Below are 19,558 nucleotides of genomic sequence, written 5' to 3' on the forward strand. Positions count from 1 at the left end.
GGGGAGGTGTAGCTTCACCATGGCCGAGTCGAGCGAAGGAGGCCGGCGGTGGCGATTTTTGTGGAGAGAAAGATCCGATCGGGATCGAGGGGGGGGGAGTGGAGGTGCAGGCGTGCGTGCGACCACGTGGAGACGCGAAATCTACCCTATGCCGCAGCGGCGGCGTCTCCCGGAGTTCGGCGGCAGGGATTGAAACCGCCCTGCCCTGGAGACTTGGTGGCGGCGTTTCCCGGAGTTCGGCGGCGGGGGCGGCGTCTCCCTCTCGGACGGCGGCGGCGGCAACGATATATGGGATCGATGGAGCTTTTTTTCGAGTGTGGGGTTTTTTTGGGGTGGCTGCGTGGATGGGTGGGGTGGGAAGAGGGTGAAAAAAACCAGCGAAAAAAAACCGGACGAAAATGGTGGGACGAAAATAAAACCCGGAACGCGACCTACCAACTGAGACATTATGAGTAGAGACTACTAATAAACAATTAAACAAGAACTTTCTTAGGTGCACCCCGCAATTAGCCCCACAACGCTGCACGACCCAGCCAGCACACGATTAGTCCCACAAATCTTAATCTAACGGCTATCTTTAACCCGACTGACCGTACTTCACCCGCAGATGAAAACACCGCCGCACAGAACGCACGAAGCGTTTTCTCCCTGTTACCCCTTCCACCAATCGCTCTCCTTCCTCGCCCACCATGCACCCCCGATCTCCGCCGCCACCTCCTGCGTCGACCTCCGCTGGTGCTCCTACCTCCTATGCCCCCAGCCACACCGACCTCCTCCGGCGGTACTCCTCCCGCCCAGCACCTCCACCCCCGACTCCGCTGCGCCCAACACATCTTCACCAGAGCGCGCAGAGAACGTCGGGGCGCACTGTAACACCCACGATGCGGCTATATCTTCCACGTATCGAAGCACGACTTAGAGGCATAACCGCATGGTAGGCATGTCGCAAGAGGGGTAATCTTTACACATCTCATGTACTGAATAAGAAATGGATAAAGAGTTGGCTTACAATCGCCACTTCACACAATATATAAATATAGCATTAGATCATCCAGATACAATCAAGGTCCGACTACAGAACCAAATAAAGAAAGACAACCCCTAATGCAAATGATCCCCGATCGCCCCAACTGAGCTCCACTACTGATCGACTGGAAACGAAACAACACAACGGACACGATCTTCATCGAGCTCCTCCTTGAGCTCGGTTGCGTCACCTGCACGGTTATCATCGGCACCTGCAACTAGTTTTGGAAGTAATCTGTGAGTCATGGGGATTCAGCAATCTCACACCCTCGCGATCAAGACTATTTAAGCTTACGGGTAGTAAAAGGTAGTGAGGTGGAGCTGCAGCAAACACTAGCATATATGGTGGCTAACTTACGCAAATGAGAGCGAGAAGAGAAGCAAAGCACGGTCGTAAACTAGAAGTGATCCTGAAACTACTTACGTTAAACATAACACAAAAACCGTGTTCACTTCCCGGACTCCGCCGAAAAGAGACCATTACGGCTACACACGCAGTTGATTCATTTTAATTAAGTTAAGTTTCAAGTTCTCTACAACCGGACATTAACAAATTCCCATCTACCCATAACCGTGGGCACGACTTTCAAAAGTTCAAAACCCTGCATGGGCGTCCCAACTTAGCCCATCACAAGCTCTCACGGTCAACGAAGGATATTCCTTCTCCCAGGAAGACCCGATCAGACTCGAAATCCCGGTTACAAGACATTTCGACAATGGTAAAACAAGACCAGCAAAGCCGCCGGAATGTGCCGACAAATCCCGATAGGAGCTGCACATATCTCATTCTCAGGACACACCGGATGAGCAAGACGTCGGGTTGGCATAGACCCTGGTTGCTCAGGGGGCGTCGGACATCGCTCAGGTCGGACCAACACTTAGAGAAGCACTGGCCCCCGGGGGTTAAAATAAAGATGACCCTTGAGTCTGCAGAACCCAAGGGAAGGTGATAGGTTGTTAGTGCAAATGTAAAACCAAGGTTGGGCCTTGCTGGAGGAGTTTTATTCAAGGCGAACTGTCAATGGGTTCCATTATAACTCAACCGCGTAAGGAACGCAAAATTAAGGAACATAACACCGGTATGACGGAAACTAGGGCGGCAAGAGTGGAACAAAACACCAGGCATAAGGCCGAGCCTTCCACCCTTTACCAAGTATATAGATGCATTAATTAAATAAGAGATATTGTGATATCCCAACAAATATCCATGTTCCAACATGGAACAAACTCCATCTTCACCTGCAACTAACAACGCTATAAGAGGGGCTGAGCAAAGCGGTGACATAGCCAAACAACGGTTTGCTAGGAAAGGTGGGTTAGAGGCTTGACATGGCAAAATGGGAGGCATGATATAGCAAGTTGTAGGTATCGCGACATATCAATAGAGCGAGTAACTAGCAAGCAAAGATAGAAGTGATTTCGAGGGTATGATCATCTTGCCTGCAAAGTTCTCTGAGTTGACGTAAGCTTGATCCTCGTAAGCGTACTCAACGGGTTCTTGATCACATACTCGTCTCCCAGCTCTACCCAAGGCAAGAACACAGGCAAAGGAAACCACAATCAACCACGGTGCAATGCGCAAGTAACATGATGCAAAACATGGCATGATATGCGGGATGTGATATGCAATGCGTATGCATGCTCCGGAAGGAAAAGATTGAACCATGCCTCAACTTGGAAAACCAAGTGTGCCGCTGGAAAGATGAGTTGATTTCGGTCGAAATCGATATAAAGATCACCGGAATCGGATGCACGGTTTGCAAATGGCAAGCAAAACAAGAATGACACAATTCTGCGATTAACAGCACGATGCCATCTAAAATGCAACAAGAAACTAATCTACTGCAATCCAACATAGCAAGAAAGCACATGGCAGTGATCTACTCAAGATGCTTGACAAAAGATGAACACTGAGCTACGGCTAAATCACACAAGAGCAGGTTCAAACAAGCATGGCAAAACTGCAAAAGATATCAACTTCACAGTCTTAGTGAAAATACTAACATGTCAGGAATTAACATCAGGAAGCAATGTTTAGAGTAGGATAACAATATGCTACAGGATCAGAATATAGCAATACAAGGCATGGCATGAATCTACTCAAAGCAATATAACAAAAGTCCCTTACTGACCATAAGCCAAAAGGGCACAGAAAATATGATGGCACCCATGTAAACATAGCAAGTTTCGTTAACAGATTCAGAATTAGCAGAAAACTGGACATGGCAAAAACAGAATTATGAAGGCATGTTTGCGAGCTCGATGCACTCAACACAAGACATTGCATGACAAGCTAAGCATACTACCATAAAGAAGACATGTTCATGAAGCTAACCAAAGCAAGAACAAGCTCATGGCATGCATGGATCAACTACAACAACCTTGGCAAAATTGATTAACCCGTAAACAATCTGCCAGGAACATTTTATAGCAAAAGTAGAGTAAGATTGATTCATGCTAGGGTACTTCATAAATGCAAACAAGGACATGGATGGATAGAGCACAACCTTATGCCCAAATCATCCTTACTGACCATACTCAAAAGAAGTATGGATCTCACTGTAGCAATAAAAATAACAGCAGAGCAAAGACTTAGTGAAATTCTAAGTCCCTGAAATCAGCAATATTACGAGAGCTACTTTGCATACATGTGCTAGCCACCACAATGATCACAAAAATACATGGCATACACCCCTGTAAAGATGGCATGGCATATCCAAAAACACATGTAGGGCTCATAGCCATATGCAGCACACAATAAACATGGCAAAAATGACAAATGCTCAAGATCTGTTAAGAAACAGGAACTAACATTTTATAACACTCTTGCAATAGTCATTTTGGCATCAAGATGGATTCAAACAAGCATGGCACAATGGAATGAAATGAAGAGCACATCCAGATGAATATTTTGATATATCATGCATGCAAAATGGATCTACGGATGAGGAGTTATGACATGATGAATAGAGCTAGAAAAATAACACATATCTGAGACTTAGCAGAAATTTAGACCTCGCGAGAACCAGGACGAGGAGGACCCGGGACGAGAAGATCCGGGCGGGGTGAGGCGTTTGGATGAGCTCCCGGTGGATCTCATCCACCCGGGGTAGATCCGGCCAGAGTTGACTCCGGCGAGGCGGCGCGGACTCCGGCGAGACGGCATGGCGCGGAGGAGGTCGGAGGACGGCGCGGAACGACGGATCCGGATGGTGGCAGGGCGAGGTGCCGCGCTCCGGCGAGCTCCGGTCGCCGAAGGCGGGCGGCGGCGAGGAGATGGGCGGCGAGGCGGCGCGCTCCGGCGAGCGGCACGGCGGCGAGGCTGGATGCGGGCGGCGCTATGAGCGGAGGCGGCGGTGGTGCTGCAGGCGGCGGTGCAAGACGGCGGGCGGTGACACGTGGAACGGCGGCGGCGCGTGGCGCGGGGAGCCGCGGGCTGAGCGGGCGGCGCACTCGGGCCCGCGGCCCGACGCGGGCCGGCCATGGGCTCCGCGGGCCCGGCGCGGTGGGGAGGAGGCGAAGCGACAGGTGGCGCGCGACGGTTGGTGGAGAGCGGCGGCGAGGTGACATGGCGCTTTGCCATTGGTCGGGCGACGTGGCCGGGCACGGTGGACATGTCCGGCGGCGGAGGAAGAAATGTCCGGCGGCGCGAGGAGAGGCTAGGTTAGGGTTCATCCGCGAATTTTTCGAAGGAGAGGACATATATGTAGGTAGAGGGAGTTAGGAGAGTCCAAATGGAGTGTGGTTTTCGGCCACGCGATCGTGATCGAACGGCCGAGAGGATGGAGGGGGTTTGGATGGGTTATTGGGCCACTTTGGAGGGGTGTTGGGCTGCAACACACACGAGGCCTTCACGGTTCCCCGGTTAACCGTTAGAGTATCAAACGAACTCCAAATGACACGAAACATGACAGGCGGTCTACCGGTAGTGAACCAAGGCCGCTTGGCAAATCTCGGTCCAATCCCAGAACGTTCAACACGCGCATATGAAAAGAGGCAAAAGGGGGTGCCTGAGGACGTAGGAATGTCGGATTGCAAAACGGACAACGGAGAAAATGTTCGGATGCATGAGACGAACACGTATGCAAATGCGATGCACATGACATAATATGAAATGTATGACACGCAAACAAATGATAAGGCAACAACAGCAAATAACTGGAAGACAGCTGGCGCATCGGTCTCATGGCGTTACACGCACAGGGAACCTCCATTCCACTCCCTTATGACGGCCGCCTAGCGGTAACCCTACTCCTCCCCTCCCTCCTCTTCACCACCAAGGCACCAACAGGAGGCGGAGATCCAACAAGCGACGGTGGCGGCGCTCCAAGCTCTGCAGGTATTCCCCCCTCTCCCCTCTCCAGCATGTTTCCTATTTATTTCACTCTTGATGGCGAGGTCCGCCGACGGGGAACTGGCAGCACCCACAGTAGGGCTTGGTTTGTGCAGACGTCCAGTCCACTATAATTCTCTGCAGATTGTTTTCATGGCGAATTCAAAGCTTGTCATGTGTACCTCTAATGCAGGAATAGGATTAAGGGTACATGAGAAGAATTCATCAAACACGCTCTCCGCCTGATGTAAATACTACTTCTAGGCAAGCTTCTGGATGACATCGGTTCATAATTCAACAAGCATACCAAGCTTCTAAAAGACCCAGAAGTTCGCGTCCAAGCTTGACGACCAGGTTAAGTTTTTTTTAATGTCCATGTTAGTTTTTTGTTCGTTCCCTATGTCTCCATTGAGTTCTAGCTGATGAGTGTCCAGAGTGGAATCAACCATCAAACATGGGTTCAAGATAAACTCTAATTTCTTACTTTTTTTGGATTCAGGTGGACATGTCATAGGTGCAGATGGGCTTGGTCAAGCCGTGAAATCAACTTCATTTATGGACCGACGTAAAGGTGAAGTTTTTTAGTAGGTATTTCTTCATCATATGAATGATGCTTGCTTCTTGCGTCCAAAGATGATTCACCGCTTTGTTGCTTCAAATTAGGCTCGAACCAACCATGCCTACAGCGAACACATCATGATTATGAGCTGAAATTTTTTGTGTTCCATTGATATTCATAACATGCTGTTTGGTATTGTTGTTGCTAATTTCTTTGACATTGATTTTTATAGCATGCCGTTTGACACGGTCGGCCTCGCGAACCAACCTACAGTAAGCACATCGCTATTATTTGCTGATTTTTTTTTGTATTCTATTGATTTTCATAGCATGCTTTTATTTTGCTAATTTCTTTGACATTGATTTTCATAGCATGCTGTTTGACACCGTTGGCCTCGCTGTACTCAGCCAGGTTGCCACGGAAAGGCGTCACGCGTCAGGTATCCATTCATCGTGTTTCTCCTATTTTCTTTCTCCATCTGTCCATCAGGTGCTCCGAAACCTGCTATAGGTTCATGGCCCGATTTACTTTCAGGAGTTCCATATGAACTGCTTGACTGTGAGTGTGGGCATTGGTACCTCAGAGAAGGGCTCCACTCTTTCAGAGCTAAGTATTTTTTACCTACAAAAAGATCCATGTCTGCACTACTATATATTTGGTTTAACTCATATTGCAAGTATGCATCTATATATGTTCCCAAACGAGTGAACCCCTTCCAATGTCAAGATTACGCATGTCTTTCACATTGCCGCTTCCCATTGCCCATTGGTATCTGCCTCGGATGGCTTCACCATTGCCAAAGCTATTGTAGTCGTGCACAACATACTTCACTCAACTCTTCGTAGCTTTTTGGAATTTTAATGAAAACCGATGTCACTATTTGAGCATTGAGAGCAATGTTTTAAATAGCGGGCTATGGAAAATAGCGACGGGCCTGTAAATCAGTTATAGCGGAGCTATAGCGGGCTAAAGCGGACTATTTGTGAAGGCGACCATTTAGCGGCACCTTGCTGAAAAGGCTATAGCGGAGCTATAGCCGGCTATTTAAAACTATGATTAGAGAGTGATGTTATTTTCTTCCTATGTTGTACAAGCCAGAAACGTTTGGTGAAAGGAAACACCATCATGGTCTTTTATAGAGCTACAAATGAATCTTTACCAATGTTTTTCTGTAGGCAATTGTTTGCTCTGCTTGAAACTGTAAGGTCAGTATTTTGATTTGTTTTTTTTCTTCTTAACTGCAGATTTGTCACGGACTATTACATACATAGATTGTGTTACTGCTAATTTCTCTGACATTTTAATAAATAAAAATAAAAATAATGATTATCTGAAAGTGCCTTTAATTAATTAAAAACTTCTCCTTCAATGCGATATACAAAACTTCATCTGAACCATCATTGCTATCATGATTCAGAGTTTTGCTACACATTCAGGGTACTGAGAACGCTCTAATTGCTAGGCATGTTGTGTAACTGTAATAATTATCAATAATAAGGTCTTACATATTTTGTACTGTTAAGGTCCTTCGATCGGTATATTGTGCGTCAAAGGTCCTGTTCATCTGTAACAAATTCTGCTTCAGCCTCAGTCGTATGTGTTCTTCAATCTATTTTCATGTTGTTTTCTCGGGCCTTAGTGTTTTGATTCTTGAGCGTTTGACAAATGCTTCACAAATGAAGCTCATATTAACAATTTCAGAGGTGTAGGTTGGTCTGCAGCTCATGTGGGCGGAGGAGAAGCATGCTTCAGTCTGTCCCACAGAAGTTGTTGCTGCCATCCTCGCTGCCACCGTCGGAGACGAAACTCGGTGGTAAGCCTCTTCTCCTCCTCTCAGTTCTTTTCCTTTGCTTCGAATGATCTCTGTTCATGTTATTATTGTTTATAAATATCCTCTGTTCTTCTAGCTGACAATCGTCCGTTGAATACTGAGCTATGTTGCCAAAGATTACAATGCATTATGTCCATAGAAGTAAGATTATTTGATCCTATTCTGAAGCATTTTTTCAATGCTTATATTTGGATGGGCATGGTGTGGTGCAGGTTGCACCGATTCAGGAATCACACGGATGAATGGAATCCAACAGAACCAATGGTGCAGCTATAGCATCCTACATTTAGTGATTCATGTTTAATTTGGCGATAACAACTATATCATCCTATATTATTTCACTTGCATCGTTCCCTTCCATTGTTGTTGTGGTTGGTACTTGCCAGTCTCTATGGAACATAGGTATGAGTGCAGTGAGTGAGAAGAGTACATGATTGTAGGTTGCAACTTGCTGATTATGCGGCGTGTTCATGTGTGCGTATTGTAGTTACCTGAACCGTGCAAAAATGGACAGATTTTTCTAGAATATTAAGTTTATTATTACCTAAGATCTCTTCTTTTTTCTCATTTAGTTGCAGTACTAGAAGGTGGATCAGGGTGCAGTGTTGAGCCATTTTGAACTTTTTATTGGCCGGAGAGAAATGAGGACACTACGGCATGCAACCCTTTGCTTAGTAACCTCATAAAGAATTGAAGCGTGAGTTTGTAACTACAAAAATGACCTCAAAACCTTGCATGTGACATCACACCTATGATATGAAGAGTACGACAAATTTTGCAAAAAGACTATATGTAATTTCTGGTAGTGCAGTTACATTTAGAGCTGAGTATTTGATTGATATTCCTTATTCCGTATGGAGCAACGTCTCTAGAACCTTTATATCTAAAGCAGTTTAACTTTGATATGGGGCAACAGGTATACTGAGCTTTGCCACTTTCTGAAGTGCTTTGAAATATGAGTTCTAATTTCTTGATTGTCAGGAAATTGAAGAGGAGCAGACACAGGAAGCAAAGAAGGGGGGAAAGGAGAAGTTGCTCAAGAAGAAGTTGGAGGGTAAGCACCTTATAGTTGCATACTGAGTGGCATTTTGTTGCAATGTTCTCATGGATTATTGGATAATAGTCTCCCTCTTGATTGTTTTGTTTTAGGTTAGGTCATGATCATACACATAAAAAATATGTGATGGATACATGGAGTTTTGCGGATAACCTAAATTACTGTGCCTTTTTCCAACTTTTTATTTGAATTAATATGCAGTACAACCATTGCCAAAGTATACCGATCAACAGATCAGCTTCTAAATCATTCGTCCAATTTTGATTCTCTATGACCGGTTCAGTTAAATGATGACTTACATATTTTACATATAAATGGGCTGACCTTTCATCTTTTGCACCTCTCCTTCATTTGTCCATGTGATTTACTTTTGCCTCCACATGAAAAATATTATTATTGGTACAGATTATGAATAGATGGATAACTATGTAACTTAGATAACTATTTTGATAATTATTTCATGGCAAGTGAGACGTGCAACGCACGCGCAAGCTTACTAGTACTAGTACAAATGCCCGTGCGTTGTGATGGGCGAAATAAAAATCACAAAACCTGCCCTGCATGCCATATTACTCACCATTTCTTATATCCATTTCTAATAAGCATCGATAATAAGTTTAAACTGATTATCGCTTTTCGGAGCATGAAAGATGTCCTTCCCACAGGAAGGATGACTAAAGATCCCCACAAGCTCGTGCCCTCTATTTCAACACCCGCTCATTTGTAATGCTACTTACTGTACTCACCGTCCATGGCCTTCGAAGCATTCCACACGACTAAGCTTAGCCGCTTGCTCGACCTCATCGAAGCATCCGCGTCGTCTGTCAGCTGACCACGCCGGTGTATTAACCTTGCGAGCTCTTCCTCAAACCTTCTCGGCTAGTTTGAGTGGTTGCTAATGCTTGTTCCAAATAATACATAATTATAATCTAAATTATGTTGCATTTATTTTTTATTTCAAGTGTCTTTTATCAATATGGGCAAAAGCAATGTTCCAAGAATTTTTTTATTAAGAAATCCGCAACACACTAATGTGTCGGCCCTCCTCATATTTTACATGCTCTCAAAGACCAGTGCAAATGACAATAGTAGATGATTAATTTGAGTGACTTCTGACCTATTTTCTTGCTAGTAAAGTTGCATGGAAAAAAATTGCCTGTAACCATTAACAATCTCAAAAGCATGTGGGGACAAAGGAGTAACAAAAACGTATCGTACTGACCAACCACAAGGTCACAATGCTCTGTTGTGACCAAAGATAATGATGCTCAGATCACACACTTCGTTGTTACCTATAATTTCATCAAACAAATTTTAGAGCAAGTTGACACTGAATGCAACCATATAAAAAAGAGGCCAATAAAAATTGGATCGGGGAGCAAGTTGACACCTCTACTTTGACTCCACCACCACTGCTCCCAGCCCGCGCACCACATAATTAAGCATGTCTTCATGCGAATATTATGTTCCAACTTGAGAACTCAGCAAAAGCAGATGTGCAAGAAAGGAGATCATAGCCTAACATCATTAGTGCCTGCCAACATTATTTAACTTCTCTGCATCGAAAGAAATAGTAGTCAGCATCTTCATCAAGTCAAAAGCACACATGGCATCCGGCATCCACGTAGACACCACAGAACGCTGGTTTCATGCACAACAAAAGGTAGCAAACCTGCATCCAGTACAGTTCAGATCGCATTTCACCATCTTTCTGGCAAAGGAGTAAAAGGGTTTAGAATGGTAGGAAGGAAACAGAAGTGTCAAGTCATAGTGTGCAAAATTTCTCATATTTTCAAAGTGAGCTTCCCTAACAAATTTTCTTTGTTGGCTTGCATTGCTTGTCTATACTGTTAGATCAGCAAGTGTCGAAGTTCTGGAAGGCTATCATCTTCCCCTCTGGAATGCACAACCAAGATATAAATTGTGTGACTGCATACTATGTTATGAATAAAGAGCAAACACATGATATACAATGTTACAGAAACTGTTTTGGAAAATTCTAACTTGTAGTTAGCTCAATATGATATTGCTTTGAAATAAAACTTAAGCATAAATTCCCAGAAAAATTAATGAACAAAGTAGCATACTAAAAAATTTACAATAAAAAGGATATATTTGATCACTAATCCTGTTACAGAACATAGAATTTTTTTGTAGCATCAGGCAAAGATTCTTCATGTGAGAAATTTAATCTACAATAAAGACCAGCCACTCAATTCACACAATTGTACAATCATTTTCTTTAGTAGGGAAACATATGTGTTGCAACAGATACAAAATAAATAAATAAATGTGTTTAGAAACCTGAAAAATAATGTTCCAAACAAACCTCTTTTATTATTCCAATGATTCAAAATGAATGGCGTCAAAGATAATTCATATCAACAAAATAATTCATATTTTTCAGTTTCAGATGAAGGATATGAAAGAGAAAATATTAAGCCTACGGGGAAGGGCAGATGCAGCACAATATATAACATGTCGTTTGACATTTCCAAAAACACAAAACTATAAGGTACAATACTTCTTTGTATATAGCTATGACTGAAAAATACAATGGTCAATGAGAGGGCAAAAAATTCACAGGATTTTCTTTCATATATCAATGTTAGTTAAAAATAAAAAAAGATTTATAATCAGAAGAAATAAACAAAGCACGAAATTTCTCAAGAGCATATGACTACAAACAATCTAATCCACTTCCAGTAATTTTTTTGTTGGTGCATTTCCTCATAAAAAATTGGCTTTACTAAACGTCGGTGCCACCTAACTACCAGGTCCATTGAAGGCCCAACTTCAACCAACTCCATTCTAGGAATAGATGGATTTTGTAGTTCTCGACTCATGCTTCAATAAGATCATATATGCGGCGATCATAAGTCCATCCAAAAGATTGTTGAGCTTCTTCTTTGAATGAGAGGCGTACACTCCAACTGCAAACACCATTATAACAGAGGAATATGACATCTTTCAGCAATTATAACAGACAATAATATTCTCTAGTTAATATACAAAAGAAAATCAAATATCATTATAACAGGAATGGCAAAGGCTTCAGATAGGACCTATATTGTGCTACTCAGAAAAGTCAATATCTAACTCAAAAAGTCAATGTCGAGCTCAGTAAGCCATTTTACTTTTGAGAGCCTCATTGATTTAATCTTTGTTTTCTCAAGTGAATAACAATTCCTAATTGTCACTAACTACGCAATGGCAAACATGAAGAAAAGAATGTAGTAAGATTTAAGGGAGGAGAACTCCAGGGACACCCCTGCTCTCAAATAGCCTGTTGGTGGTGGAAGAAACATTAGAGCAACAGTCTGATGTGGATGTGGGAGCCAGGGAAAAACACATATGTACTATTTCTAGTTGCTCCACATATAAGGTTCTAAAGCAACAATCTTTTCCAATAGCAACTAAATTAAGATTTACATATGGTTATTTGTACAAACCATGGACTATCTGCAAGAACTGGCAGAGACAAAAATTCCAATTCAGTCTCCATTAGAAAATCGGTAGCTGCTCCCAGCCAACACTTCCTCTGTCGACCTCACCACCTACAGACAAGAGCGGAGCCCTTTTCCGCTGCACCCCCAAATCCGTTTCCTCCAGCAAGCCACCACCGCCGCGTGCTCTACTGGCGTCGCTGTTGGGGAACGCAGTAATTTCAAAAAAAAAAAAAATCCTACGCACACGCAAGATCATGATGATGCATAGCAACGATAGGGGAGAGTGTTGTCCACATACCCTCGTAGACAGTAAGCGGAAGCGTTATGACAACACGGTTGATGTAGTCATACGTCTTCAGATCGACCGATCCTAATACCGAAAGTACGACACCTCCACGATCTGCACACGTTTGGCTCGGTGACGTCTCACGAACTCACGATCCAGCAGAGTGTCGAGGGAGAGCTTCGTCAGCACGACGACGTGATGACGGTGATGATGATGCTACCGGAACAGGACTTCGCCTAAGCACCGCTACGATATGACCGAGGTGAATTATGGTGGAGGGGGGCACCGCACACGGCTAAGAGATCAATGATCAACTTGTGTGTCTATGGGGTGCCCCTGGCCACGTATATAAAGGATGGAGGGAGGAGGAGGCCGGCCCTCATAGGGCGCGCCCAAAGTGTGGAGTCCTAGTCCTAGTAGGATTCCACCTCCTACATGGAATAGAAAAAAGGGAAGGGAGAAGGAGAAGGAAGGAAGGGGACGCCCCTTTCCCTAATCCAATTCGGACCAGTCCATGGGGAAGGGGCGCGGCCACCCTTGAGGCCTTTCTCTCCTTTCCCGTATGGCCCATTAAGGCCCAATATGAATTCCCTTAACTCTCCAGTACTCCAAAAAATACCCGAATCACTCGGAACCTTTCCGATGTCCGAATATAGCCTTCCAATATATCGATCTTTACGTCTCGACCATTTCGAGTCTTGATAACCCACAAGTATAGGGGACCGCAACAGTTTTCGAGGGTAAAGTATACAACCCAAATTTATTGATTCGACACAAGGGGAGCCAAAGAATACTCTCAAGTATTAGCAGCTGAGTTGTCAATTCAACCACACCTAGAAACTTAATATCTGCAGCAAAGTATTTAGTAGCAAAGTAATATGATAGTAGTGGTAACGGTAGCAAAAGGTAACAGTAGTAAAAGTAATGTTTTTGGTATTTTGTAGTGATGATAGCAATAGCAACGGGAAAGTAAATAAGCGAAGAACAATATATGAAAAGCTCGTAGGCAATGGATCAGTGATGGAGCATTATGCCGGATGCGGTTCATCATGTAACAGTCATAACCTAGGGTGACACAGAACTAGCTCCAGTTCATCAATGTAATGTAGGCATGTATTCCGAATATAGTCACACGTGCTTATGAAAAAGAACTTGCATGACATCTTTTGTCCTACCCTCCCGTGGCAGCGGGGTCCTTACGGAAACTAAGGGATATTGAGGCCTCCTTTTAATAGAGTACCGGAACAAAGCATTAACACATAGTGAATACATGAACTCCTCAAACTACGGTCATCACCGGTAAGTATCCCGATTATTGTCACTTCGGGGTTAACGGATCATAACACATAATAGGTGACTATAGACTTGCAAGATAGGATCAAGAACACTCATATATTGATGAAAACATAATAGGTTCAGATATGAAATCATGGCACTCGGGCCCTAGTGACAAGCATTAGGCATAGCAAAGTCATAACAACATCAATCTCAGAACATAGAGGATACTAGGGATCAAACCCTAACAAAACTAACTCGATTACATGATAGATCCCATCCAACCCATCACCGTCCAGCAAGCCTACGATGGAATTACTCACGCACGGCGGTGAGCATCATGAAATTGGTGATGGAGGATGGTTGATGATGACGATCGCGACGGATTCCCCTCTCCGGAGCCCCGAACGGATTCCAGATCAGCCCTCCCGAGAGGTTTTAGGGCTTGGCGGCGGCTCCATATCGTAAAACGCGATAAATTCTTCTCTTTGATTTTTTTCTCCCCGAAACACAATATATAGAGTTGGAGAGGCAACAGGGGGCCCACGAGGTAGGGGACGCGCCCTAGGGGGGCAGGCGCGTCCCCCACCCTCGTGGAGAGGTGGTGGGCCCCCTGGCCTTCATCTTTTGTAGGTATTTTTTATATTTTCCAAAAAGTTGCTCCGTGAAGTTTCAGGTCATGCCGAGAACGTTTGTTTCTGCACATAAATAACACCATGGTAATTCTACTGAAAACAGCGTCAGTCCGGATTAGTTCTATTCAAATCATGCAAGTTAGAGTCCAAAACAAGGGCAAAAGTGTTTGGAAAAGTAGATACGTTGGAGACGTATCAACTCCCCCAAGCTTAAACATTTGCTTGTCCTCAAGCAATTCAGTTGACAAACTGAAAGTGAAAAAGAAAAACTTTTACAAACTCTGTTTGCTCTTGTTGTTGTAAATATGTAAAGCCAGCATTCAAGTTTTCAGCAAAGATTATAACTAACCACATTCGCAAGAACGCTTAGGTCTCAAGTTTACTCATATCAATAGCATAATCAACTAGCGAGCAATAATAATAAATCTCGGATGACAACACTTTCTCAAAACAATTATAATATGATATAACAAGATGGTATCTCGCTAGCCCTTTCTGAGACCACAAAACATAAATGCAGAGCACCTTTAAAGACCAAGGACTGACTAGACATTGTAATTCATGGTAAAAGAGATCCAGTCAAGTCACACTCAATGTAAACTAACAGTAATGAATGCAAATGACAGCGGTGCTCTCCAACTGGTGCTTTTTAATAAGAGGATGATGACTCAGCATAAAAGTAAATAGATAGGCCCTTCACAGAGGGAAGCAGGGATTTGTAGAGGTGCCAGAGCTCGGTTTTGAAACAGAGGTGAATAATATTTTGAGCGCTATACTTTCATTGTCAACATAACAACCAAGAGATGGCGATATCTTCCATGCTACACACATTATAGGCGGTTCCCAAACAGAATGGTAAAGTTTATACTCCCCCTTCCACCAACAAGCATCAATCCATGGCTTGCTCGAAACAACGAGTGCCTCCAACTAACAACAGTCCCAGGGGGAGTTTTGTTTGCAATTATTTTGATTTAGTTTGCATAAAGCATGGGACTGGGCATCTCGGTGACTAGCCATTTATCTCATGAGTGAGGAGCGGAGTCCATTCCTCTTGAGAATAACCCGCCTAACATGGAAGATACAGACAGCCCTAGTTGATACATGAGCTATTCGAGCATACAAAACAGGATATTTATTTGAAGGTTTAGAGTTTGGCACATACAAATTTACTTGGAATAGCAGGTAGATACCGTATATAGGTAGGTATAGTGGACTCATGTGGAATAACTTTGGGGTTTAAGGGATTGGATGCATAAGCAGTATTCCCGCTTAGTACAACTGAAGGCTAGCAAAAGACTGGGAAGCGACCAACTAGAGAGCGACACCAGTCATGAACATGCATTAAAATTAATCAACACCGAATGCAAGCATGAGTAGGATATAATCCATCATGAACATAAATATCGTGAAGGCTATGTTGATTTTGTTTCAACTACATGCGTGAACATGTGCCAAGTCAAGTCACTTAAATCATTCAGAGGAGGATACCACCCTATCATACCACATCATAACCATTTCAATAGCATGTTGGCACGTAAGGTAAACCATTATAACTCATAGCTAATCAAGCTTGGCACAATAAACTATGATCTCTAGTTGTCATTGCAAACATGTTTATTCATAATAGGCTGAATTAGGAACGATGAACTAATCATATTTACAAAAACAAAACAGGTCGAGTTCATACCAACTTTTCTCATCTCAATAAGTTCATCATATATCGTTATAATTGCCTTTCACTTGCACGACCGAATAGTGTGAATAATAATAGTGCACTTGCATTGGACTAAGCTGGAATCTGCAAGCATTCAATAAACAGGAGAAGACAAGGCAATATGGGCTCTTTTGTCAGATCAACAATAATGTATATAAGAGCCACTTCAACAATTTAATTATGGTCTTCTCCTATCGGTCCTCGAAGAAAAGAAAAGAAATAAAACTATTTACACGGGAAAGCTCCCAAAAAGCAAAAGAAGAACAGGAAATATTTTTGGGTTTTCTTTTTAATTACTACTACAAGCATGGAAAAGCTACAACTAATTTTTTTGGTTTTTCTTAAGGTTTATTAAACAGATAAGAAGAAAGCATAAAAAGAAAAATAAACTAGCATGGATGATACAATGAAAAAGTATGAGCACCGACATCTAGCAATGAGTGTGTGAACATAAATGTAATGTCGGTGAGAAATACATACTCCCCCAAGCTTAGGCTTTTGGCCTAAGTTGGTCTATGGCCATGGCTGGCCTGGCGGATATCCATAATAGTAGCTGGGGTCGTACTGCGATGCAACGGCTATCGCGTGCTGAGCTACAGCGTGGCGACGAGCGGCCTCCGCTCTCCTCTCGTACTCATCTGCCTCCTCTCTGGTAATAGTATATCTTCCTTTTGCCTGATGATCAAAGAAGGCAGAAGCAGGGAGAGTAATATGGACAGCACGACGTCTGTCAAAGATTAGTCGATACTGGAGAGGTGATTCATTCCTCTCGACAAACTGATGATGAACCATAGCATTAAAGTCTAGGTAAGCAGGAGGTAATTCAATATCATCTTCGCGTATGGCTATACCAAGAAAATTAGCTATGCAGGTTGCATAAATTCCTCCAAAAAAAAATCTCCATTAAATCTATTAAGGTGCAACCTACGTGCAACAATGGCTCCCAAATTATAAGATTTATCTCCTAACACAGCACTCCTAAGAATACTGAGGTCAGGGACACACATGTGACATGCCTCATCTTTACCATTGATGCATCTACCTATGAAGAGAGCAAAATAATGTATAGCAGGAAAGTGAATGCTCCCTATGGTAGCTTGTGTAATATCTCTAGATTCTTCCACAATTATGCTAGCAAGAAGATCTCTAAATTCATATTTGCGAGGATCCCTTATACTACCCCATTGTGAAAGTTTGCAAGCAGTGGTAAAATCCTCTAAGTCCATAGTATAAGAATTTTCATAAAGATCAAACAGGACAGTTGGGGAATTATGTGAAGTTGAAAATTCAAACCTCCTCACAAAGGTACTGGTGAGGTTGTGATACTGACTGCACTTCTCTTCCTCGAAGCTCACAAGATCGGCATTACGCAAATATGCGTTGAATTCTTCCTTAATTCCTGGATTTGTGTTTAGCAAGACAGAGAATTGAATAAGTAAAAATAAAGTCGTGTGTACCCTTTACCGAAAAGCAAATATGACAGCGATCCATAAAATTCTCAGAAGGCCATTCACAAGGACGCACTGGAGCGTCTCTTGGTGGCTCGTCATCAGCATCACGCATTGCAAGCCTGGGTCCTTGCTTCCTTGAAGAACCACCTTGGAACATTTTCCTAAGCATATTTCTTCCTCTGAAAAATTCTGAAATTTTTTAGTAACTTCAAAATAAAAGTAAACTAAACTCAATAATATTGATAGCAACTACTCCTACAAGTGCCTAGGGCCTATATCATGCATCAAAACTACTTTTGACCATATAAATTTGACATGCAAGCTCAAGAACAGGGTCACCTAAGCAGCAAAAATTTGCAATGAGCAAAGCACTAGAACAAAAACTAATTGGACCAATGGAGGAGTCACATACCAAGGAACAATCTCCCCAAGCAGTTTTTTGAGAGGTGCTTTGAGCAAGGAGAAAATGGCAGCAAAATGAGCTAGAACTCGTGCTTGAGCTGGATATTCGTGTTTGTGGGAGGAAGGAGTGTGTGGGTGAAAGGATAAGTGGAGGAGGGCCACCGTGGGCCCACGAGGCAGGGGGCGCGCCCTCCACCTCGTGGGCAGGTGGTTGACCCCCTTGCTGTGTTCTCAGTGCCAAATATTCTAGAAAAAAATCATATTCAAATTTCAGGGCATTTGGAGAACTTTTATTTTTGAGGTATTTTTATATTGCACGGATAATCAGATAACAGACAGAAAAATATTTATTTTTATTTTATTTAATATAAATAACAGAAAGTAAAAGTGGGGTACAGAAGGTTGTGCTCTCTAATTTCATCCATCTCATGATCATCAAAAGGAATCCACTAACAAGGTTGATCAAGTCTTGTTAACGAACTCATTCCGAATAACATGGAATCGGAGAAATTTCAAATAACACTATGTTACCTCAACGGGGATATGCACATCCCCAATAATAATAATATCATATTTCTTCTTGACAGTAGGAAGAGGAAATTCAAAACCTCCAAATATAATCGATGGAATTTTTCCAATAGAGTTGATACTGTGAACTTGAGGTTGTTTCCTCGGAAAGTGTATCGTATGCTCATTACCATTAACATGAAAAGTGACATTGCCTTTAGTGCAATCAATGACAGCCCCTGCAGTATTCAAAAAGGGTCTTCCAAGAATAATAGACATACTATCATCCTCGGGAATATCAAGAATAACAAATTTCGTTAAAATAGTAACGTTTGCAACTACAACGGGCACATCCTCACAAATACGAACAGGTATAGCAGTTGATTTATCAGCCATTTGCAAAGATATTTCAGTAGGTGTCAACTTATTCAAATCAAGTCTATGATATAAAGAGAGAGGCATAACACTAACACCGGCTCCAAGATCACATAAAGTTGTTTTAACATAGTTTCTTTTAATGGAGCATGGTATAGTGGGTACTCATGGATCTCCAAGTTTCTTTGGTATTCCACCCTTAAAAGTATAATTAGCAAGCATGGTGGAAATTTCAGCTTCCGATATCTTTCTTTTATTTGTGACAATTTCTTTCATATACTTGGCATAAGGATTCATTTTGAGCATATCAGTTAATCGCATACGCAAAAAGATAGGTCTAATCATTTCAGCAAAGCGCTCAAAATCCTCATCATCCTTTTTCTTGGATGGTTTGGGAGGAAAATGAATGGGTTTCTGAACCCAAGGCTCTCTTTCTTTACCATGTTTCCTAGCAACAAAGTCTTTCTTATCATAACGTTGATTCTTTGATTATGGGTTATCAAGATCAACAGCAGGTTCAATTTCTACATCATTATCATTACTAGGTTGAGCATCATCATGAACATTATCAGTATCATTATTACTAGTTTCAGGTTCATTACCAGATTGTGTTTCAACATCAGAAATAGAAATATCATTTGGATTATCAGGTGTTTCA

The 19,558-nt window shown here is 42.7% G+C and overlaps 1 protein-coding gene across 7 annotated transcripts; it reads left to right on the plus strand.

The window, feature by feature from the left end:
• The first annotated feature begins 5,207 nt into the window (after positions 1-5,207).
• LOC125513224 (uncharacterized) lies at positions 5,208-11,736 on the plus strand. 7 transcript variants are annotated; one of them, XM_087527680.1, is made up of 11 exons: positions 5,208-5,365; positions 5,553-5,713; positions 5,859-5,930; positions 6,151-6,190; positions 6,290-6,357; positions 6,453-7,123; positions 7,442-7,511; positions 7,620-7,731; positions 7,826-7,890; positions 8,731-8,803; positions 8,904-9,761. In XM_087527680.1, the coding sequence occupies exons 6-11, from the start codon at positions 7,044-7,046 to the stop codon at positions 8,993-8,995; spliced, it is 492 nt and encodes a 163-aa protein (XP_087383806.1). In that variant the 5' UTR covers positions 5,208-5,365; positions 5,553-5,713; positions 5,859-5,930; positions 6,151-6,190; positions 6,290-6,357; positions 6,453-7,043; the 3' UTR covers positions 8,996-9,761. The 7 variants fall into 7 exon arrangements, 1 of the variants encoding a protein (XP_087383806.1); XR_007285769.2 differs by lacking the exons at positions 7,442-7,511; positions 7,826-7,890 and having other exon boundaries at positions 7,628-7,731; positions 8,899-9,147; XR_015608031.1 differs by lacking the exons at positions 7,826-7,890; positions 8,904-9,761 and adding an exon at positions 11,214-11,736 and having other exon boundaries at positions 6,453-7,731.
• The last annotated feature ends 7,822 nt before the right edge of the window (positions 11,737-19,558 follow it).

Source organism: Triticum urartu, chromosome 6A, assembly GCF_056163025.1.
Source record: "Triticum urartu cultivar PI428250 chromosome 6A, HENAU_Tu73, whole genome shotgun sequence".
Lineage (NCBI taxonomy): Eukaryota > Viridiplantae > Streptophyta > Magnoliopsida > Poales > Poaceae > Triticum > Triticum urartu.